Raw genomic sequence first — 24,653 nt, 5'->3', positions numbered from 1 at the left:
TTTTTTGGCCGTGCCACACGCGGCCTGGAGGATCTTAGTTACCTGACCAGGGATCAAACCTGGGCCCTTGGCAGTGAGAGCGAGGATCCCTAATCACTGGACCACCAGGGAATTCCCTGGATTCTCTTCTCACCTCTTGGCTTGGCACCTCCCTTGATTTTAATGTCAGTCTCAGAGAACTTTCACCAAGTGCGCCAGTAGCCCCTCTTCCAAGGAAGGAGGCACGTAGGCCGTGGGATGACCTCTGTGGAAGACAGAGTCTGGCAATTTACCTGAATCCTGACAGCTTGCATGCCTTTCCATTCACCTTGGCCGGGTTACTAGGAAATACTGGAGAGATGGCAAAACAGGGACTTGGGACTCTCAATGCCTGTCAAGTTGGTTTAACTCTCACTTTGTCATAAAGGGACACATAAGAAAAACACAATTATCTGCCAAGCCAGATGAATTGAGTCAACCCCACTGATCAATAGCTCACCAGATGGGGCAGCCGAAGACTCTCACATCCCATTCCGTCCTCATCAGCAATTTGATATGTAGGAACTAGAATGTGTGTTTCAATTGACTGTGGTCTACTTCCCAGCAATTAAAACTACAGATAAATGACCTCAAATACTTCAAAGGCCAGAAATTAGCAAAGTCTTTTATTAGCCTCTGTCATCTAGGTATGGTCATTGTGCTGCTCTGCCTGGCACTGAGACACTGAGTGATCTCATAAAACATAACCTAGAGCATAACATTTTCCTGCTCAAAACCACTCCAGAGTCCTTGCTGTGACCCAGGAGGCCCTCCTTGCACTGGCCCCTGCCCACTTCTCTGATCATCTCTATCACTACTCCCTACCCCCATGCTCAGTCTGCTTTAGCCACATGCCCTGCTCAGTGTTGCTTCAGAACACCCCAGTTCATTTCCCTCTGCTGGGAACATTCTTTCCCCAGGCTTTCATGGCCCTATTCCTAACTTCATGCAGAGAGAGAGAGAGATCAAATGTCATCTCCTCAGAGAGGTCTTCTTTGATCACCTTACTTAAAAGAGCAGCCTCGGTCACTCTCAATTCCCTGCTTTATTTTTCTCCATAACAGTTTATCTGACATTTTATTCACACAGAAACACACACACACACACGCACGCACGCACTTTCATTTATTGTCTCCCCACTAGAATGTAAGCTCTGTGAAGGCAGAAACACTGATTTGTTCATCTAGATGTTTACCCACCTTGATCAGCATCTGACACAGAGTAGACAGCCAACAACTGGTAGCTTAAAAATATTCAAATGTGAATAGCATAGGTTATATAAGTCTAGAGAAAGACTGCCTTCCAAGACCCCAACTATAATAGCTCAACTTTCACCACCTAGGACTCTATGATTGTATCATGATAGGAAACTGGCTTTTAACCCATTCTGCCAAGGATTGTATAAGAAGGAAAATTCTGGAAAATAGTATTTAATGAGATTTATGTATGAGGATCTTTCACATGGATTAGCTGATTAATCCTCACTGAAGTTCTTTAAGGCAGCCGTTATCTCCATTATCACAGATAAGGACATTTACACTGAAACTTTACCTTGCATAATGCCATGTGTATTAAAGGTACATGATTCAGGAACTCAGATCTTTTTGACTCCAACGATCAGGCTTTTTTTCTTTTTCTTTTTTCCAGTCTTTTTTCTACTATGGTACACTGCCTCCCATGGAATATTGTCAGAGATGCTTAACATACATTATCTATTCAGAAAAAGAGAGCCCAGATGACTTAACCAGTAACACAGCTCCTGAGAAGTGTAACTCATCCCTAGGTTTTCTGACACCCACCCAGCCTAGCAAGTCACAGCATAAAATAAGTAAAGTGTAAAAGACCATGAGACATTTGTGCCCTACCCCTAGGAACTAGAGACCTCCACAACTTGTTATGCTGCAGTGGACAGAGTCATTTCTGAGGTTTTACCTTCCAAAGATGGTGGAGGTGCTGAATTTTTGGAAAGAGACAAGACAGTAAGACAGCTGGTTCTTATAAAAAGACAATATATATTCATTTGCTCATTTAATAAATATGTATTGAGTGGTGACCACGGGCTAAGCACAGAACTAAGCACTGAGGACATAGTAATGAATAAATAAGATAGACATTGTCGTTGGTCTCATGGATCTTAACGACTAAAAAGGATCTTACTGCGCTAAAATTATGCTGCTGCCATAAAACTGTTATGATTTCATTCACTCACACAATCAAGAAATATTTATTGATTACATACTACATGTTGTGGTAAGAGAAGGAAATAAAATGGTGAGCAAAACCAGACATGATTCCTGCCTTCATGGAGCTTACAGTCTAATGAGGAAGATGTTAAATAATTACACACATACAAGGTGCTATGAGATCCTACAATTAGGGGAAACTGACTTCATCAGATTAGGAGATTCTTGCTTGAGGAAGTTCCACTTAAGCTGAGACTTGAATGATAAACAGGAGTTAAAACTAGGCAATGAGGGGAGGGAAGAACATTCCAGACAACTCAGTGTATAAGATCCTGCTGTAGGGCTTCCCTGGTGGCGCAGTGGTTGGGAGTCCGCCTGCCGATGCGGGGGGCGCGGGTTCGTGCCCCGGTCCGGGAGGATCCCGCGTGCCGCGGAGCGGCTGGGCCCGTGAGCCGTGGCCGCTGGGCCTGCGCGTCCGGAGCCTGTGCTCCAAAACGGGAGGGGCCGCGGCGGTGAGAGGCCCACGTACCGCAAAAAAAAAAAAAAAGATCCTGCTGTAGAAGGAAGGATGGTGAGCAGGAAGGACTTTGAAAGAGGTCACTGTGACTAGAGAGTTGGAAATAAGGAGTGCCCTGGTCTCAGGTGGGCCTGAGCAGTAGGCAGGGGCAGACCGGTCAGGTAGTGCACATTCCCAGTTGGTCTCTAGGTTAATAGACAGGGTACCGCAGCAATTCCATGCTGGAGACACAGAGATTTGAGGCAGAGAGGCTCATTGCATCAGCAGGAAGAAGACTAGATGCTCACTAGGGTCTACACTAAAACCAAGGCTCTGCTTCTTCCCACCCAGGGCGACATGGAGGGAGGAATGTCTTTTCTGAATCTTCCTTTCCAGAGTGCCATATTCAATATGCTCTTTTGGGAGCCCACTGAATTAGATTTAAGTTCTTCACCTGTTACCTGTAAGTTCTTCAGCTATTAAGAGGACATAAAAATACTTTCTTTTCAGGATTCTTATGAGAATCAAATGAGTGTATAAAAGCACTTAGCACAGTGTTTGGCTTATGGAGGGTATTCAAGAAATAACAACTATTATTTTTCTTAGTCTGTTAAATGGAGACAATGGTTACCTCACATGGTTATGAAGACCTGTGATTAGATCACTGTACGTGGAAGCATGAGGCTAGGCCTCCTCTGCGCAGTCGTGTTGCTAATATGAAGAGCCAGGCGCCTACTTTTTCCAGAGCGTATTCTAATGCTCCTTGCGAAAGCTGGGCCATTGCCTTCTTCATGATGTGTAAATGATGAACCTCGTGCATTCTTTTTTTTTTAATTTATTTATTCATTTATTTTTGGCTGCTTTGGGTCTTCATTGCTGCGCGTTGGCTTTCTATAGTTGCAGCGAGCCGGGGGCTACTCGTTGCTCTGCAGCATGTGGGATCTTCCCGGACCAGGGCTCGAACCCGTGTCCCCTGAATTGGCAGGCAGATTCTCAACCACCGCGCCACCAGGGAAGCCGCCTCAGGGAAGCCGCCTCAGGGAAGCCGCCTCAGGGAAGCCCCCTCGTGCATTCTTTTAAAAACAATCTCTCTTTTCTCACGTTTCTAGGTTTATGCTTATCTTTCCATTTATTAATCTCTGTCCCCACACCAGGCAGGGAAGCCCTGAAATAAGAAGGTACGTCTATCACACCCAGCCGGGTGTTGGCCCTGCCGCGGAGCCCGCCAGCAATCTGCCCGAAGAACCTGGGTCACGGCGCGGCGGGACCGGCCAATCAGAAGAAGTTTGGCCCTCTGCAGTTTCCGTCCGCTCACTAGGAGGCGCTGCGGCCGCCGCGGCGGCTCCCGGGACTATCGCGGGCCGGGGCGGTTGGACTGGCGGCTGACGCTCGTGGCCATGGAGTGGGGTTCGGAGTCGGGAGCTGTGAGGCGGTACCGCATCGGAGGGGAGCGCCGGGACGGCCCGGCGGCCGCGCCGCAACTGGAGAGGGAGGCCCTGGCGCAGGAGCCCCCGGCGGACGCGTGCGGCGGCGGCGGCGCGAGGACGCGGAAGCGGAGCGGGGAGGGGAGCGGCGGCGCGAGCCGGGGCGCGGGGACCGGACTGTCTGAGGCGCGCGCCGCGCTGGGGCTGGCGCTTTACCTGCTCGCGCTGCGGGCGCTCGTGCAGCTCTCGCTGCAGCAGCTCGTGGTGCGTCGGGCCGCTGTTGGGCACCGCGGAGAGTTCGACGCACGCCAAGCCAGGTACCGCCGCCTCCGCCGGGCCCGGGCGTCCCTTTTCGGTGCGGGATGCCGCACCTGTGTGCACCTGACCCTGCGAGGCCTCCTGGGCTCGCCGCCCCCGCCCGGCTGCACGTGGGGTGGGGTTGCCTGGCGCGTCCCCCTTCTGGAGCCCCAATTTGCGGGACGCTGGGGTCGCGCGGCCCCCTATTAAGCTCGTGGTACACGTGCGGGTGGCCAGGGTGATTGCGCCGGCTTTTCCATCCCTTTTTTGCCTCACCTGCAGATGGTTTGGTTATTAGTAATCGCCCATCTTTCGGAGCAACTTACGCTTTTTACTAGCTCTCCTACTTTGCAAGTGAGATGGAAGGCTGTGAGGTTTGTGGACCCAGTTCGGTTTTCTGGGAAGGGTCCGAAGGGGCTAATGCAGTGGTCTAAATCTTTGAGGGTCACAGGTCTCAAACCTGAGAGCTATGGAGGCTCTCCCTGGAAGACGGCACATTCAAAATTTTACTATTTCAGAACTTCTCAGTTTCCTGGAGTTTGTCCTTGGGTCCTTGGTGTGTGAGGTTTGGCTTTTTCTTTAAAAAAAAAAAACACAAGAGACCTTTACGTATACTAGGAAATGTGAATTAAGTCAAAGGTATTGTGACCTAAATGTGTCAAAGCTCATAAAATCATAAGCTAGCAGACTTTTCAACAGCCTTGGTGTTTTAGAAAACTTCGAAGTACAAAGTGCTGGAAGCTTATTTTCTTAAAGGCTTTCTGAAACACGCCTCCCCACCCCCTGTTTTCCTCACTTGGAATGCAGTGAAAAGACAAAAAATTTTTTTGTTTGTTTTAGGGGTAGAGTTGGTTTTGGCCTGAATTGAAGTTACTTGGCCTTGTGTGCACAATGGGAGGGCTGAGTCCATTCTTCAAAAGTTTTTCTTTGCTTATTTAACCTCTTGACTTAATTGTCTTTGCTCTTGGTTTCTGCTACTTAGAATCAGTAACCCAGCATCAGTAACCCTCCAGAGTGTGACACAATGAAATTGTATTCTGTTCTGTCTAGCCATCAGCAGTTATACGTTTTGAATAAAATCCCTCGTCTTTGTATTGATTCGATATGGGGGTTGGGAGAAGTTGGGAGTGGAGTGAGTGTAGAAAACTGAAGGGATGAACTCATGGAAGGCCAAATAAAATGATGGAACTTTGCAAGTGATTTTCACATGTTACCTGAAATACTAAAGGCAGCCTCTTTTATGTGAGAAGTCAGAGAACTTGTTCTTTGGAAAGGGGAAGTGTGGAGGAAGAGTTGCTCTGTGCGAAGTGTTAGTCTTAAGCCTAGGACGCCTTGTCATCATGATTCTTCTGGTTGCTTCCAGGGATTATCTTGAACACATAACATCCATTGGCCCCAGGACTACAGGAAGTCCAGAAAATGAAATTCTGACAGTGCGTTACCTTTTGGAACAGATTAAACTGATTGAAGTTCAGAGCAACAGCCTTCACAGAATTTCAGTAGATGTACAACGGCCCACAGGCTCCTTTAGCATTGACTTTTTGGGAGGGTTTACAAGCTACTATGACAACATCACCAACGTTGTGGTAAAGCTGGAACCCAGAGATGGAGCCCAGCATGCTGTCCTGGCCAACTGTCATTTTGACTCAGTGGCAAACTCACCAGGTTTGTGCCTGTTTTTTAGTCATTTTGAAATCCTCACAACAAGGAAGCTTGTTAACTCCAAGCTGCTTGAGCAACTGTGGGCACTATTTTCTTAGACAAATCTTCTTTTCATTGCGATGGAAGATAGGATGATTAGAATAATTATCATTTAGTTTAAGGTCTACCTTTTAGTATTCTCTCAAGTGCTTTGTTTACTTAATTTTTAAACATTAGTGCCAGCAGCCCAGCGACAGGGCATCGAGTATTTCTGGCAGACTGAAATAGCCTTATCAGTGTTACCAGTGTGTGTTCTTCAGTCATGGAGTTAGGTCCTGCCACTTCAAGTGTTTGCTCAGCTAGGTGTCGTGCTAGGCTTTGGGGTTGTGGGATGAAGGAACTGTACTGGCCTTCAAGGGACACATGGTTTGGAGGCTCACTCTCCTAGCAGTTTCTGTCGACCTATAATGTGAGAATGTTGGTCCATTGGGGATGCCATACTGGTAGAGTACCTCATTAATCCATAAATCTTGCCCTGAAAATACTTCGGCAGAATAGAGTACTTGATGTTTAGGACAGTGCCTGACCAGTAAATATTTGTTGAATTCAGTATCTCCTAAATTGAACTTCAATTTTTTAGAGTAAGATTCCTCAGAAAAAGGTTTTCAGTAGCTAGAAATTGTAAATAGGGAAGAATAGAAAATAATAGCAATTTGCAATGAGATGGCATCTAGTTCAATCCCCTCATTTGACACAGGAGTACTCTTAGCTGATCACCACTGATCTGAGACAGGGCCAGGACCTGGGTTTCCTGGCTAGTCAGTTCTTTTAGCTATATTTGAAAGGAAGGAGAGTATTAGGATGTAATTAATGTTCCCTTTGGCAAACTACTTAACTTCTTTCCTCAGTTTCTAATCTGAAAAATGGCGATATAACAGTACTTTCCTAATGGCATTGCTTAGAGGATTAAATGCGGATTAAATACGAGTAAAGTAGTAGAATAGCAACTGGCATGAAAAATCCTTTTTTGCAATTAGTAGTTATTTAATATTAAGTACTTGCGGATTGCTTAAACTTAAACCAGCCCCAATATGAACATCTAGAGTTATACAAACTATAAATTAAAATTTGCGTGCTTGATAAAATTATTCATACTAGGATATCTTTAATTAGGAATCTTGCCAATTGCATTTAGAATGTAACATGCTTTTTCAAAAATTAGTATACACTCATCTGTTTTATAAAGTCAGAAATACCTTTGTGTGTACTGGGGAAATTAGTGGTCTTGTATGTCCATTTCATAGCGGTAATAAAATAAGCATCACCCTGTGCCCACTATTTTGATGCTTAAAATCTAGGAAGGGACAAATTAACATCATGGTTATTTAAGAGCATTATATAAGAAAGACATCTATACAAGTATCAGAAACAAACAGTACCAAATGTTAGAAATCATATATATGAAGTCCAGTAATGAAAGGATGGCATTTTGTGGGTTACTGGAACCCATTTTTTTTTTTTTTTTTTTTTTCCCCCCTGGTACGCGGGCCTCTCACTGTTGTGACCTCTCCTGTTGCGGAGCACAGGCTCTGGATGTGCAGGCTCAGCGGCCATGGCTCATGGGCCCAGCCTCTCCGCGGCATGTGGGATCTTCCTGGACTGGGGCACGAACCCATGTCCCCTGCATCGGCAGGTGGACTCTCAACCACTGCGCCACCAGGGAAGCCCCTGGAACCCATTTTTAACTAAAATTTTGTAAGGATACCTATGCCAACAATCTCAGGGAAATTTCTGTCATTAATAAATTGTTAAAAATAGTTTTAAAAACGTTCATAAAATAGATTGTCACCTAAATTATTTTAGTGGATGAACAAACTGAAACATGGTTATTTTTTAAGGGTACTTCTCAGCAAGGTATCTGGAACTTAGGAACTGATACCAATTAGGAGTAATGTTACCCACAGAAAAAGGCCTTAAATATCTTCTTGGGTTTGCTGCATGGTTCCAGGTTGTTACTCTGGGGCTGGCTTCAGTTTCAGGGTTAATTCTAAATGGAAAGGGATGTTGGTTAAGCATCCAGCCCTTATAGATACTGTCCTCTAACTTTCCTTCACTTTCTTAAAGATGTCTAACCCTTCTCTAGGTTTATTCTCAGACACCAGAACCATTAAAATAAAGGAAGATAAAAGGACAGTTTAACTTTTAATCAACTCTATAGAGATATATATCTTTAAATTTCCATTTCTCTTCCTTTGAATAAAGAAAAATTTTACTGCTTTTTATTTTAAAGTAAGTCACAGTCTCAAAGTTAAAAATCATTTGTTTCCTTTGGTTTTTGAAAGGTGGCACTTTTTACTGATAGCTACATTATACTTCCTCCTTGATAGTACTTAGGTAATTATTACTTTGTTTCACTTCGATTAAAATACAATCCAGTAATCACTACTGAGACAAGTATAGCTAATAAGTAGTTTCCTCTCAAGTAGGAATGGGGTCTGGAATTTAACAGCACCAAAACAAGCATTTTAGCTGGCTGCAGAGCCTTCCTTAAGTTTGCAAAGAGAAGGAAAAGCTAACACTGAATGCCTACCACAGGCTAGGCACTGTGCATTACCTTGTAATCCTCACAACACAACTGTGAAATATAGATGTTATTAATCTGCTCTCTAGACCAGGAAATAGTAAAGGGGCAGAGCTAGAATTTACATCCAAGTCTTTTCTTACTCTAAAACCCACACTATTCTCTGTAGCACCCTGCCTCCCACGTGTAAACCCAGAAATGCTGTTGCCTGGGTTGTTACTGTGCCTATTTACTTTGATTATTCTTTGAACTTTTTATTATGGAAAATTTCAAATATATACAGAAAGAGAATTGTTTAATGAACCTGAGTGTACCAGTCACCCAGCTTCAACAGTTCAATCTTGCTTCTTCTCTACTGCCCTACCCCCCACCCCGACCTTGACTATTTTAAAGCAGATCTCAGCTATATCAGTTCCTCTGTAAGTATTTTGGGCTGTATTGTTGAAAGATAAGGACTCTTTTTTTTTTTTTGACATGCTCATAACACCATGAAAAACTTAACAATAATTCCTTAATATCATCAAATATCCAGTCAGTTCCTTAATGACTTCTTATGGTACTTTAAAGAAAAGTCTTGGCCCTAAAATCATCTTTATAATCACCTTTAATTAATATATAAAGTTTCTGAATTAAGAGGTTAAGTGATTTGATGAGGTTCTCTGCTTTATCAGTGCTGGGACCAAAGATTACTACTCAGGTCATTAGTCTCCTTTCCTGTATCTTATTAGATTGGGTGTCCTCTTTGTACTTTTTCATCACATGATCCCCTTGGAGAAACTTTAAAAAATGCTACACTATCCATACTGACCCCTCTTAAGATTTTTAGCAGGAAAACTAGCAGGAAGGGAGTGGGTGGCAGTTGGAGATGACATAGGAAACCGTGAACACCAGAAGTGAGGATACTACAGAGGACGTGGAATAAGGATGAAGAATTTTAAAAATTGCTTTGGGCGATGAGAATGCCAGTTTTCAATATTGCCTTAGGTTCCTTCTGGTTGATTATTCAACAGGTATTAATTGAGCAACTATTGCGGGGCCAGGCACAGTTCCAGATACTGAGAGTAAATCAGCAAGCAAACCAAAGATTCCCGTTCTCCTGGAGTTTACTGCTGGTGGGTGTAGTTATCACCAGATGATGACAGAGCTATTCTACTTGCAGCTATTGTGATGCTTCCTTGATGAGAAAACTCTGTTTCTTGCCATAATGGTTCATACTGTAAAGGTTTTAAAATCTGAGAAGCAAATCTGTTTTTCTGATTTAAAGGTGCCAGTGATGATGCAGTTAGCTGTTCAGTGATGCTGGAAGTCCTTCGTGTCTTGTCAACATCTTCAGAAGCCTTACATCATGCTGTCATATTTCTCTTTAATGGTGCTGAGGAAAATGTCTTGCAAGTGAGATTTTACTGTTTTAAAGACTAGGCTTGAGTAATAATGGTAATGAGAATAATAATAATAACAATAGCTAACATCTATGCATTTTGATTATTCATTCGAGTAGTATCATAAAATGACATGCAAAAGAGATACTGTACTGGGCTGTACTTTAAAAAAATCTACAGCCACTTATGTATACATGTTTAATATTTGAAAACTCAACTTAGATCGTCTTGTCAGTGTTTTTTTCATAAAAGGGCTCTGTGATGGCATAATTTTTCACCTCAGGTTTTCTAGAGTTTCAGAGATGTTTTGAGGCAGGCACACGGCATGAATGCCCAACCACAGGGATAGCGCCTTCCCTTCTATTGTTTTGCACAGGCTCACACTTACTAAAGATGTTGTTTGGCTCCACTCATGGAAATCAGGCTGCCTTCTGTGAAGAGTGACTTTCTGCTGAGCAAACTGCACATGGCCATTAGGCAGAGAGAGACACACAGATAGATGTCTTTAGATCCTGCCTTTGAAAAATATGATTGTTTTTTTTTTATTCTTCCCCTCATCAACATAGACGTCCTTAAAAAAAGCAAAATAAAGACTTTAATAGTATAAGATTGTTTAACTGATATCTGTTTTCTTTCCTTCTCATTCAGGCCAGTCATGGTTTTATTACCCAGCACCCGTGGGCCAGCTTGATTCGTGCATTTATTAACCTGGAGGCCGCGGGTGTAGGAGGGAAAGAACTTGTATTCCAAACAGGTGTGTGAGGCTGTACGTTGTATATTTTAATGCTATTTTTGTTTTTTATAAAATGGAAGTTTTTTGAATGTAAATAATCTAATGAAATGAACATTCTTTTAAAATCATGAGACAGTTTTAGCTTGTCTTTTTGAAGTTTTTAACAAAATAATATTAATGTTAATGTCATAAAAATCCAGTAATATGAATCAGAGTTCAAAGCTCAGATTTGTTTGGTTAGGGCATACTAAAATCTGATGTTGGTCGGTTCATGCCATTTTCCTGCTCTATTAGAAATTTGGGTAATGTATTTTAGCCAGAGATGTAGCATTTGCTAGAAGCTTAATAATGAGGAGTATTTTGAGGTATTAGGTGGGCTAGGGGAAGTGAGGAAGGTGATATGGGAACTTGTTTTTTATTTTTTAGCACCCTTCACAGACATGATATTGCTTAAGTTATAGAGATATGCTAAGTATGTCTTCATAACCTAAACAGTACCACATTTTAATATTCTCCATCCAACTTACTTTAGACTTTTACCACTCAAAATGAATGTGTATTTTAACTTCACCCAAACCTATGAGCATCTCAAGGTTATGAGGTCAGAAGCAAGGTTCTCCCTTCTTTTCACCTCAAACCTTTCTGTTTACTCTTCATCTGAATAATGAAAAGAAGCTGGTACCTAATATCTATAGGGGTCGGTGAATGCAACACTATTATCCATTTTCCTCTAATTCTTGGATGTCCGTCAGGGTAAGAGGAACACTTGATATAACAACCACCAGATCAAAAAGCAGCAAGAGAACATTCTGTAAGCAAAGAGGACACTGTGTCTTTCTTTTCTCTGGTGAAAATACTAGGGCTGCACATGGGCAGGAGTGTGTCTTTGTATATTTTCCCTACTGGAAGCGTACTATAATTTAAGTACCTTCACATCCATACTTTTTAATTTGTTATCACTGGACCCTGCCCCTGTACTTCTAGGACCCAAAGAAGAACCAGTCTAAGGTTTAGTGTGTGCCTTTCCTGAATTTTTCTGTGCATATTTATTAATGCATACATATTCTGTGTGTATATATTAATATATCTTTCGTACATATAATCCAGAGAGGTTAAAACACATTTACCTAACTCCTGGGTATACATTCAAAAACAAAAACAGACAGAGACATTAATTTGAATAGTTACATGCACTGCAATGTTCCTAGCAGCATTATTTACAATTGCCAAGATATGGAAGCAACCTAAGTGTCCATCGACAGGTGAATGGATAGTGTGTGTGTGTACACAATGGAACACTCCTCAGCCATGAAAAAGAATGAAATTTTGCCATTTGCAGCAATGTGAATGGACTTGGAGGGCATTATGCTAAGTGAAATCAGTCAGAGAAAGACAAATACTGTATATCACTTATATGTGGAATCTAAAAAATACAACAGACTAGTAAATATAACAAAAAAGAGGCAGACTCACAGATATAGAGCACAAACTAGTGGTTACCAGGGAGGAGGGGAGGGGCACTATAGGGGTAGGGGAGTAGGAGGTACAAACTATTGGGTGTAAGACAGGCTCAAGGATGTGTTGTGCAACATGGGGAATATAGCCAATATTTTGTAATAACTTTAAATGGAAAGTAACCTTTAAAAATTGCGTTTAAAAAAAAATACTTACCTAGGGTTAGCAAGGGCTAGACCCAAGTCATTTCATTTATTTATTTACATTTATTGAGTACTCATTTATGCTAGGTCTAATTTACAGTCCCTGCTATTTTTACTAAATGCGGACAGTTAGACATAAAAATTCTACAGTTTACATTTTAGATATAATTGCATTATTTGGAAGGATATAAACAAACTGTTAATAACAGTCACTACTGGATGGTGGGCATTGCTGTCAGAGCTGTGGTGGGTGTGACTAGAGTGGAGGATGGGGCAAAATGTGAAAAGCCAATTTGAACTCTCCACTGCTTCATAAACTTACAATCAGAATTGCCATTACAGCTTTACTGATACTCTTTATAGTTTTCTGTATTGTTTAAATTTTTTGCATTTCATATGATTACTTTAATAATAAAAACAGACTTGTTACTACTTAGCAATATATATACAATTTAAATGTTTTACTCATTCTAAAATCCTCGTATTTCAAAATTAAGTTTTTTCTAGAGGGGCATCCTACAAATATTTGTAAAGAATGTTTCTCCCCTTTCTTTGAGTCTTTGTATGCTGTTTTCCCTCTAGGTTTTGGTAGCTTATTCTTGTGGCTAAACTGTATACCTGAAAGCTTTCTGGGCACTTTCTGACAGTCTAATACCTTTCCCAGTATTTCTCTCACTTCCAGATGCCCTTCCTACAAAAAACTAGCTTTCTTGTGGGGATTGCTTTCAGAAAGCTAGTTAGTGTTGCTTCCATGTCTGAAGAGGGAGGATGAGGCCTCCTGGGTCTGGAGTCCTGGGGAGCTCTGCCAGACCACCCTGTCCTCAGCTTCTGCAACAGGCGCTTTTATCCTACACAGTAGCGCTTGTCCTGCCCTGGGAACGTTTCCGTTAAAACAGTTTGTCCTCTCTAGTGCTCCATTGTCACTTCAGAGAGACATTCGTTTGGGGAGTTTTTAGTGACTAGAATAATCATTACTACCTAATTTTTTTAAAAATTTGTTTTATTTATTTATTTTCGGCTGCATTGGGTCTTCGTTGCTGCGCATGGGCTTTCTCTAGGTGCCGTGACTGGGGGCTACTCTTCATTGTGGTGCACGGGCTTCTCATCGCGGTGGCTTCTCTTGTTGCGGAGCGCGGGTTCTAGGCACGCGGGTTTCAGTAGTTGTGGCACACGGGCTCAGTAGTTGTGGCACACGGGCTCAGTAGTTGTGGCTCGCGGGCTCTAGAGCGCAGGCTCAGTAGCTGTGGCGCACGGGCTTAGTTGCTCCGTGGCATGTGGGATCTTCCCGGACCTGGGCTCGAACCTGTGTCCCCTGCATTGGCAGGCAGATTCTCAACCACTGCGCCACTAGGGAAGCCCCTTAGAGTATTTTTTGAGGTTCATCCATGTTGTAGCATGTATCGGTACTTCATTCTTTTTCTTTTTTTTTTTCCCACCACGCGGCTTGCGGGATCTTAGTTCCCTCCAGGAACTGAACCCGAGCCCTTGGCAGTGGAAGCGCAGAGTCCTGATCACTGAACTGCCAGGGATTCCCAAGTACTTCATTCTTTTTTATGGCTAGATTATATTACATTGTATGGATATCCTGCATTTCATTGATCCATTCATCAGCTGATGGACATCTGGATTGTTTCCACTTTTAGGCTATTATGAATAATGCCACTATGAGCATTTGTGTGTAAGTCTTTGTGTGGACATATAGTTTAATTTCTTTTGGGTGGATTCCTAAGAATGGAATTCCTGGGTCATATGGTAAATTTATGTTTTAACTTTTTAAGAAACTGCTAAACCAAATAAGTTTTATTTTAGAAGAAATGTAAATTCAGATAACAGTAAGAATTTTTTTAATACTAGATTTTCAAAAAGTAAGTAGAATGATAATGCCCAGTTCTGATGAATACAGAGGAACAGGCATTTTCAAACACTATTGGTGGAAGTATAGATTGGTGCAGTTTTGGGGCAGTTTGGCCATATGTATCACTTTAAAAAATGTACAGACCCTTCTGTCCAGCAGGTCCACTTGCAGGAATTTATCCTGTAGAAATAGTTGCACATAGACGCATAGGTCTAAGTACTGCATAATCTTCTCAGCTTTTTTTTAATAAGAATGAAAAACTGAAAACACCTTCCACGTCCATGCATAAGGGACTGGTTATATTAGTGTTGAGTTAATAAACATCTTACTTGGCTTCCATAATAATATTCTCTGCTCTCAGTCTCCTTTTTTAGTTCCTCCTTTTTTTGTTTATTCTGGGCATTGATGCTCCCAACTAAAGTTAGAAGAAAGCAGAGCAGAGGGAATGATGCTGTGTGTGAGTTGGTTCTGGACTTCCAGGGAACTTTGACTTTTCATTGTTGACATTGCGATCTGCCTCCCCTCAATATCACACATGCTCATGCCCTTTGCTTTAAGAAAGATGGGATGCATTCTTGAAGAAGAAATGGGTACACAGGAAACTGGAAGCATCATGGGATTTAGATGATGGCAGGAGAAAGACTGTAAGGTGAAAATGTTTCTGTGTGTGCCTCCCACCTTCCTCTGTGAGATAATTAAGATAAGAGCTTTCTGGGGGAGGCAGGATAGGTGGTGATTAAGAGCACAGCCTCTGTGTTCTGCTGACCCAAGTTCCAATCTCAGCTGTAGCATTGCAACCTTGGAGCTCCATGCTTCAGCTCCTCATCAGTAAAACTGGGATAATATAGGATTAATAACCAGTGCGTAGAATCCTCAAGTCTGTAATTTCTTGTTTAAGAGCTGCCTTTGCCCTGTTTATATCACAGAGAGTATCTTACTTAGTAGTTCATCTGCCTTCCCCATCCCAGTCTCCCCAGTCTTCCCTTTTTCACCAACACTTGACCTGTCTGTGACCTGTAGGCCTCAGTGGACAATCAGTGAGAGGATGGAGTAGGGATGAAGCACTACTGTGCAGCAGTGTGATCTGAAAGGGGTCAAAGGCCAGGTCGTGGCTATTCAAAACCCTTTCCTACTGATGGAGCTTACATTTTTCTCAAATATTTTTTATGGTACAATGCATAAAGTGAACTTAAACTTGATGATATCCTTAGGTGTCTTTATTTCATCTTTTATTATAAACTAAGAAAAGTACACAGCTCTGAGAGTGCTCAGCTTAATGAATTTTTACAGACTAAGTCATGTAACTAGAACCCAGCTCAAGATTGAGAGTATTGTGAGTACTCCAGAAGCCTGAAGCCTCCTCTGTGTCCCTTCTCAGTCTTCTTTCCCCAAGATTACCCCATTCTAACTTATGCCTTGATAGATTTAATCTTGCTTGTGTTTGAACTTTCTGTAAATTGACTCACACGCTATGTTTTCTTTTGTGTATGGCCTTTTTTTTACTCAATATTATGTCTGTAAGATTCCTCTATGTTGTGTTTAGTTCATTCTTTTTCATTGCTGAATAATATTCCATTGACAAGGATATCCATTCTACTAGTGATGTTAGGTTGCTTCTAGGCTTTGGCTCTTATGATTGGTTTTAGGAACATTCTTATGAGTGTCTTTAGCACACATGTTTGTGTATGCACGTTTCTGAGTGGAACTACTGAGTCATAAGGTGTGTGTAATTTCAACTTTGGTAGATAACTTTTGGTAGATGTATGCCATACTTGGATGCAAAAATCCTAAATAAAATATTATTAACACTGGTCCTGAATCCAGCAATATATGTGTAGTTATGTGTATGTGTATATGTGTACATATATATACATACAAAAAAGATAATGCTTTCCAACCAAGTTGAGCTTATTTCAGGAATACAAGATTTTTTAAGTTTCAGGTGTACAACATAGTGACTCAATGTGTATATATTACAAAATGATCATCAGTAAGTCTAGTTAACACTCATCACCATAAAGTTGCAAATTTTTTTTCTTATGCTGAGAACTTTTAAGACCTGTTCTCTTAGCAACTTTCAAGTATACAAGACAGTATTATTAACTTAATCACCATGCTGTACATACACTACATCCTCATGACTTATTTATTTTATAACTGGAAGTTTGTACTTTTTGACCACCTTCACCCATTTCACCCATCTCCCAACCTCCCCATCTCTGGCAACCACCAGCCTGTTCTCTGTATCTATGAAGTCCTCTTTTTTTTTTTTTTTGGTCAAGATTCCACATATAAGTGAGATTGTATGGTATTTTTCTATCTCTGTCTGGCTTATTTCACTTAGGATAGGCTGAATAATATTCCATTGTGTGCGTGTGTGTATACACACACACACAAACATTTTCTTTATCCGTTCATCCATTGATGACACGGTTGCTTCCATGTCTTGGCTATTGTAAATAATGCTGCAGTGAACATGGGGGTGCAGATATCTTTCTGAGTTAGATTTTTTTTGGATAAATACCTACAAGTGGAATCATACAGTAGGTCTATTTTTAAATTTTTTGAGGAACATCAGTACTGTTTTTCATAGTGGCTGCACCAATTTACTTTCCCACCAAATTCACAAGGGTTGCCTTTTTTCCACGTCCTCACCAACACTTACACTTCTTGTCTTTTTGGTAATAGCCATTCTGACAGGTATGAGATGATATCTCACTGTGGTTTTGATTTGCATATCCCTGATGATTAGTGATGTTGAGCACCTTTCAGGGACCTCTTGGCCATCTGTTTGTCGTCTTTGGAAAAAATGTCTATTCAGGTTGTCTGTCCATGTTTCAATCAGATTGTTTGGGGGGTTTTTTGCTCTTGATTTGTATGAATTCTTTATATTTTAGATATTAACCCCTTATCAGAAATGTGATTTGAAAATATTTTCTCTCATTCAGTACACTGCCTTTTTTATTTTGTTGATGGTTTCCTTTGCTGCGCAGAGGCTTTTTAGTTTGAAGTAGTCCCATTTGTTTGTTTTTTGCTTTTGTTGCCTTTGCTTTTGGTGTCAAAACCAAAGAATCATCACCAGGACCAGTGTCAAGGAGCTTACTGCCTATGGTTTCTCCTTGGAATTATATGATTTCAGTCTTTTAAAGTTTATTTATTTATTTATTCTGGCCACATGGCTTGCGGGATCTTAGTTCCCCAACCAGGGATCGAACCCGCCACCCCTGCATTGGAAGCTCGGAGTCTTAACTACTGGACCGCCAGGGAAGTCCCTGATTTCAGTCTTATATGTTCAAGTCTTCAACTCATTTTGAGTTAATTTTTGTGTATGGTGTAAGATAGTGGTCCCTTTCCATTATTTTGCTTGTGGCAGTTCAGTTTTCCCAATATCATTTATTTGAAAAGACTGTCCCTCACCAATTGTGTATTCTTGGCTCTTTTGTTGTAAATTAGTTGACCATATATATGTGAGTTTACTTCTGAACTCTATTCTGTTCCATTGATCTGTTTCTTTTTTTATGCCAGTATTATACTGTTTTCATTACTAGCGCTTTGTAATATAGTTTGCAATCAGGAAGTGTGATGTCTCTAGCTTTGTTCTTCTTGCTTAAAGTCGCTTTGGCTATTTGGGGTCTTTTGTGGTTTCATACAAATTTTAGGATTGTTTGTTCTATTTCTGTGAAAAATGCCATTGGAATTTTGGTAGGGATTGCATTGAATCTCTAGATGCTTTGTGTGGCACGGACATTTTAACAATATTAATTTTTCCAGTCTGTGAGCACACAGTTTCTTCCATTTATTTGTGTTATCTTCAATTTCTTTCATCAGTGTCTTAAAGTTTTCAGTGTACATTTCTTTCACCTCCTTAGTTAAATTTATTCCTTGGTATTTTATGCTTTTTGATGCAATTGGATATGGGATTATTTTCTTAATTTCTCTTTCTGATAGTTCATTATTAGTGTATAGAAATGCAAATGATTTTGTGGAATGATTTTACATCCTGCAGTTTTACTAATGGTAAATGAAGATGGCTTAATATTTGAGTCACTCCATGTAGTTCACCACATTATCAGAGTAAGGGAGAAAAACCATCTCAATTGATAATCTCAGCATAATCATCTCAGTAGATAAAGAGCAAGGATATGTTCCTTCAATAACAGTACATTTATCACACTCAAAAAGTGTGACATTAATATAAAACTGTTAGGGCTTCCCTGGTGGCGCAGTGGTTGAGAGTCCACCTGCCGATGCAGGGGATACGGGTTCGTGCCCTGGTCCGGGAAGATCCCACATGCCGCGCAGCGGCTGGGCCCGTGAGCCATGGCCGCTGAGCCTGCGCGTCCAGAGCCTGTGCTCTGCAATGGGAGAGGCCACAACAGCGAGAGGCCCGCGTACTGCAAAAAAAAAAAAACCCAAAAAAACAAACTGTTAGTGAATAAACAGTACATATTCAGATTTCTATTGTTCTGATAACATCCTTTGTTTTGTTTTTTAGTCTGAGTTCCAATCCAGGATCAAATGTCAGATGTATTTTGATACATCACAGTCATTATATAACACGCACATAAAAAATATCAGTGTGAACTTAATTATTATAAAGTGAATACCCTTCTAACCCCCACGTGTGAAAGAGGATAGACTTTTTTTTTTTTTTGCGGTATGCGGGCCTCTCCCTGTTGTGGCCTCTCCCGTTGCAGAGCACAGGCTCCGGACGTGCAGGCTCAGCGGCCATGGCTCACGGGCCCAGCCGCTCCACGGCATGTGGCATCTTCCCGGACCGGGGCACGAACCCGTGTCCCCTGCATCGGCAGGAGGACTCTCAACCACTGCGCCACCAGGGGAGCCCGAGGATAGACTCTTGCTACACCCTCCCAGAAGTTTTCCACCTGCCCCTTCACAAATACAACTCCCTCCCTCTCATCTAAAGTTAGCCATTATTCTAATTTTTATGATCATTACTTTCTTTCCTTTATAGTTTAGCTTTACCTGTTTTTCAATGTGGTTTTAATATTTTAATCATAAAACTTTATTAATATCTAATTGTAATAGTAATAATATTTTAATATTTTAACATGATATGGTTTGATAATCTTCCCCACCATCATTTTTCTTTTTCCTTTTACATTTGTGTTCTTCTCAGTGCATCACATCAGAAGCATGTAATGTGTGTCTGATTACTGACGGTGTTAACCTTCTATCACTTGATTATATTTGCCAGGTTTTTGTACTTTGTAAAGTTACACCTTTGTAATAAATAGTTTGAAGCTGTGTAGATATCCTGTTTCTTGTGAAACTTTGATCCTAGTTTTAGCAGTCATTGATGATTCTTGCCCCAAAGCATTTTTACTATAATGTTAGCCAGATGCTGTTTTCTGGGTCTGTCATTCCGTCTGTAGTTAATAGTTGGAGTTCGCTAGAAGGAAGGCTTTCTCTTCTCTCTTGTGTGTATTTATTTCAGTGTTTCATGTATGTTTTATTTTATGGATTTTATATTCTGTTATAATCATTTTGATGCATGAATTGTTCCAGTTTAGGCCAGTGGCAGCCCCTTCAGCTGGTGCCTGTCTCTTTGACATGTCTCTGACATGTTTGTTTGAGCACCTTCTTACTTTCTGGCACAAGATGATCCCACTTATCAGTATTTTCCTGGGCTCAGATCTGGAATTGGGCATGTCTCTAGGGAGAACTGGTTCTTTTAGTGGATAATTGTATTCAGAAGCAAAGATCTTGGTGCTGAGTAGGTTTTTTTAAAAATATTTATCCTATTTGGGGTTTGTAGGGCTTTTTGAATTCATAGCTTGGTATTTAAGTTTTGGGAAATTATTGGCCTTTACCTCTTTAAACATTGCTTCTACTCCATTCTTTCTCCTCTTCCTCTGAGATTCCAGTTACTCATGTTAGACCTTTTCACTGTATCCCATATGTATTATAAGCATTTCTATGTTTTCCATCCCTGTTTCCTTCTGTGCTTTAATTCTCTGGATCTATATTTTTTTCTTCGGTTGTGTTTAACTTTGTATTAAACTATATATGTATTAAAATTCTTAACATCAATTATTATGCTTTTCGGTTCTAGGGTTTCCATTTGACTATGTCTCTCACTCTCTCTTTGTTAATAGGTTGTAGTTGTCTAGTGAAATTCTTGCTATCATCTGTGTTTTTGAATAATTAATAGTATTTATTTTAAAATCCATGCCTGGTAACTCCAGTCTCTGGGTCACTTGGGTGTCTGGTTCTGTAGTGTTTCTCCACCCCTTCCCTCCCCCACCGTTTATGGTTATTTTTTTCTGTAGGAAAGCAAATTGATTATCTGTTTATAAAGTTATAAAAATGTTAATATTCTTAGATTTCCTGAAATACAGTTACTTGATCTGTCTACAGCAGACAACTTTTTGGTAAATTTAGTTGTAATATACAACCCTTGAATCTCAGTGGATTACAATAGCAAAGGCTTATTTGTTGCTTGCATTACATTCTGGTTCCTGAGTAACTGCAGCTACATCCCATGGTTATTATGTTGCACGTGTCTTATTCATTCTGAGACCTAGGCTGAAGGAGAAGCCCTCATCAGGGATGTTTTAATCTCAGGGCCAAAGTTAATGGGAGAGATGGACCATGTGATGGTTCTTCAGAGTCTTGTCAGTTGAAGTTCATTTCTCTCCCATTCACAATCAATTGACTGAAGCAATTTATGTATGTGCTACTTCCCCAGGGAGGCATTATAAGTTATATGGGAGGGAGGAGTGAATAATTGGGAACAGTAATACAATTTATCTTGCTATCCTAAAGAAAAAACTCCCACATTTGAAGAAAGCTGTATGTACATGAAGATGTTAATGCAGAATTATTAACAATGATAAAAATTTATAGTAGTAAGGAACTTTATGATATATTCAGTGATTATGCAGTTCTTAAAATGATCATTGTAATATCTAGCAACATAGGAAAATGCATTTAGTACACTGTTAAGTGAAAGAGCAATGTAGAGAGTATATATACCCTATCAGTACAGCTATGTACACACAGTCATACATTTGTAAGAAAATAGAAAAATGATGATAGTTATCTTAGTGGTTTTTCATTTTTAAACTTAAAGTTTTTATAGTGCTGTTATTTTTTATTATTTTTTTTTTGGCGGTATGCGGGCCTCTTACTGTTGTGGCGTCTCCCATTGCGGAGCACAGGCTCCGGACACACGGGCTCAGCGGCCATGGCTCACGGCCCAGCCACTCCATGGCATGTGGGATCTTCCCGGACCGGGGCCCGAATCCGTGTTCCCTGCATCGGCAGGCAGACTCTCAGCCACTGCGCCACCAGGGAAGCCCTAGTGCTGTTATTTTATAATTGAAAGCAATTTTGTTTTCTTAAAGGTTATTTTTCATTCTAAAAAGTCATACACTTTTATCAAAGAAATGTTGGAAAATACAGAAAATAGGATTAAAAAAAACAAACTCTTGACCTATCTCCCCAAATCACCACAGTAACTATTTCAGGTGTGTTTAAAAAATTACTATATTAAAAATATTTACCAGATTAACCTTGTATTATGTTGTCATGTTTCATTTCAGGTCCTGAAAATCCTTGGTTGGTCCAAGCTTATGTTTCAGCAGCTAAACACCCTTTTGCTTCCGTGGTGGCTCAGGAGGTTTTCCAGAGTGGAATCATTCCTTCAGATACTGACTTTCGTATCTACAGGGATTTTGGGAACATTCCAGGTATTCTGTCAGTCGTTACGGGCTTTTTTGTGACAATGATTAATCAAAAACAAGTTTTACATTTTGGAAGTTTGTGAGTGAGCAGCATTTTCTGAGAGCAAATTCTCTATGTGAAAACTGCATATTTTGACTTACTGAAAGAGAGACCCTGATAGTTTCTTTTTCTTTTAAACTCCAGTCTAAGTTAAATGCTTCCCTTTTCTAGAACATGTCATCTTGGCCCACAGTGTGACAGAACAGGGGAGAACTGGTTAGCACTTCATTCCCCAAAGATGGTAATAGATCCTTCAGGGGTCTTTTTCATTGTTATCTTGCTGTGCCAACTGCCCTGGGGGCTTGTACAGCTTATTTGAAGTTAAAATTTGGGTCTGGCCTGGCAAGGATGTCGATGGCAAAGTTTTGATGACCTCCCGTGCTCAATATTCCTACCCCTTGCTGTGTGAATTGTAATGCCCCAGTCATTATGTATTGAATTATGTACCATAACTATTGGTTCTGTGAGAATTTGGAAGAGAATTTACATCATGCATTCATGAATGTGACAAAGCAATCATGTCACTGCTTTGATGTTTTGTCTTTCAGGAATTTAATACATTAAACAAATGGGCCTAAAGTAAGGTTAATCTTTAAAATGACTTTTTTTTTTTTCTGTATGTCTTAGGAATAGACTTAGCTTTTATTGAGAATGGATACATTTATCACACCAAGTATGACACAGCGGACAGAATTCTAACAGATTCCATTCAGCGAGCAGGTTGGTATTCTAATTTAGACTTTTTTTTGCAGTACACGGGCCTCTCACTGTTGTGGCTTCTCCCGTTGTAGAGCACAGGCTCCGGACGCGCAGGCTCAGTGGCCATGGCTCACGGGCCTAGCCGCTCTGCGGCATATGGGATCTTCCCGAACTGGGGCACGAACCCGCGTCCCCTGCATCGGCAGGCGGACTCTCAACCACTGTGCCACCAGGGAAGCCCCTAATTTAGACTTTTGATATTAAGATGGAATACAATGGATGACCTGTAAACCTATAAATATTCTGTGTCTTGTGCATTAGAGAGGCAGTGTATGGTGTAAATGAGGTGGGGCTTTGGAGTTAGATGAGGCTTTGAATTTTAGCCTTGAAATCTAGTTTAGCAGTTAAGAACATAAGACTATTCATTATGAGGAATTTGAAAGGGTGTTGACCCAGGGTTATGGTCGGATTGCTGAGTGATGAGCCTGTAGCCAAAATGGAAGCTATACGTTGCAAGTGGCACAAGCACATCTTTGGGCAACTTGCCGAGGTCTGGAAAAGTTACATTGATCCAAGGTTGAGTGGTGAGGGCCAGTGAGTGGGTTATAGGACAGGTGTCAGGACAAGGGGCAAGGGAGTTAAAGTGTTTTCCAGAGAGATCCATAGTAGTCAGGGGAGGTGAGTCTGTTGCTGAGCCTTAAAAAGAGTTGGTGGGATTTGGCACAGTGGAAAAGAGAGGATGTCCCAAGTAAGAGCACAGCACGAGTAGGGTGTGTTTGTGTATGAGGGGCTGTTGGTGAGTAGATTGTCAGAGAATGGAGGTTGCATTTTCAGAAATAGAGGGAAATGAGGTATAAGTGTATAGGGTAGAGAAAATTGTAGAAAGCTTTAAAAATCAGCAAGAAGACGCTGTAGGAATAAGGACTCATTAAAGGCCTGAGTACACGAATGAATGATGGTTTAAAATGCTGTCAGTCTGGTGATGCAGTGTGGAGTGGATGGTGGAGACGGGGAGAGAGCCAAGAGTCAGGGCTGTTCCAACAGTAATTTTCGTGTGGAATAGTAAGGGACATAGACTGGGGTGTTGACCAAAGATAGAAATGAAAGCAAGGGGATAGAAAATTAGGTATATTTTGAATGTAAATTCAACAGAACTTGACAGATTAGATAAAAGGGGCAGCAAGGGGCAGCATCAGGCCTAGCTGGCTGTGGGAAAGATGATGCCATTGACCATTATGGGAACACGGGAAGGAGGCCCCCATCCAGAGCAGTCATGAAGAGGGGAAGGGGACTGAAGTCTGTCAGATGTAAGACGGAGGGTGTCTGAACTGACCAGATGAAAATATAGATACACTGTTAGAGCTCATGACAGAACTGGATTTCTGGGTTTGGAAATTAAAGGCATAGAGAAAACCACAGAAGTATGGAGAATGGAAATGGTTTTTGGAAGAGGGAAGCAAAGGTAGAGGACTAAACTTGAGCTTTGAGGAAGACACATTCTAAGGTGTGACAGAGGAGCCAATGAAAGAAATCCCGCAGTAAGACAGAGGTGGTGTCTTCAGTGGAAAGAGAAAGTCAATGGGATGAGCAGCAGGAAGGAATGCCAATCATTCATGTCCTCTTGTAATTCTTCATTATTAAGTTCAAACTCGTTTAGTCATTGATTGATATAACAGATATTTGTGACGGCATCTGATGTGCCAGATTCTGCCTGATAATGGCTCTCCCGGCTCTCCAGTTTCATTGTTGAATACTCTCTCTACTCATTCCGGACTTTTTTTCCACCCTGTATTTGGAACTTGCCCTCCTCAGAGCCTTCATCTACACAGATGAACAGTCTCAGCCTGGACAGTCTCTCCCCCGATGTAGCTCCTGTCCATCCTTTAGCTGTAAATTTCACTTCCTCGAGTGCTTCCCTGACTTCTCAAACTCCACTCCAT

General features: G+C 41.2%; 1 protein-coding gene across 1 annotated transcript in view; it reads left to right on the top strand.

Moving 5' to 3' along the window:
• Positions 1–4,094: 4,094 nt before the first annotated feature.
• Positions 4,095–24,653, top strand: part of ERMP1 (endoplasmic reticulum metallopeptidase 1) — a gene marked incomplete at its 5' end in the record, with an annotated part of 52,659 nt that continues 32,100 nt past the window's right edge. Inside the window, 6 exons of the mRNA XM_082656176.1 lie at positions 4,095–4,438; positions 5,782–6,083; positions 9,905–10,032; positions 10,668–10,773; positions 21,834–21,980; positions 22,642–22,734. Coding sequence (XP_082512302.1) covers positions 4,095–4,438; positions 5,782–6,083; positions 9,905–10,032; positions 10,668–10,773; positions 21,834–21,980; positions 22,642–22,734 — 1,120 coding nt within the window. The remainder of the gene's footprint in view (positions 4,439–5,781; positions 6,084–9,904; positions 10,033–10,667; positions 10,774–21,833; positions 21,981–22,641; positions 22,735–24,653) is intronic.

Source organism: Grampus griseus (assembly GCF_964374135.1).
Source record: "Grampus griseus genome assembly, chromosome: 6".
NCBI classification, from domain to species: Eukaryota; Metazoa; Chordata; class Mammalia; order Artiodactyla; family Delphinidae; genus Grampus; species Grampus griseus.
This window is presented reverse-complemented; position numbering and strand designations above follow the sequence as displayed.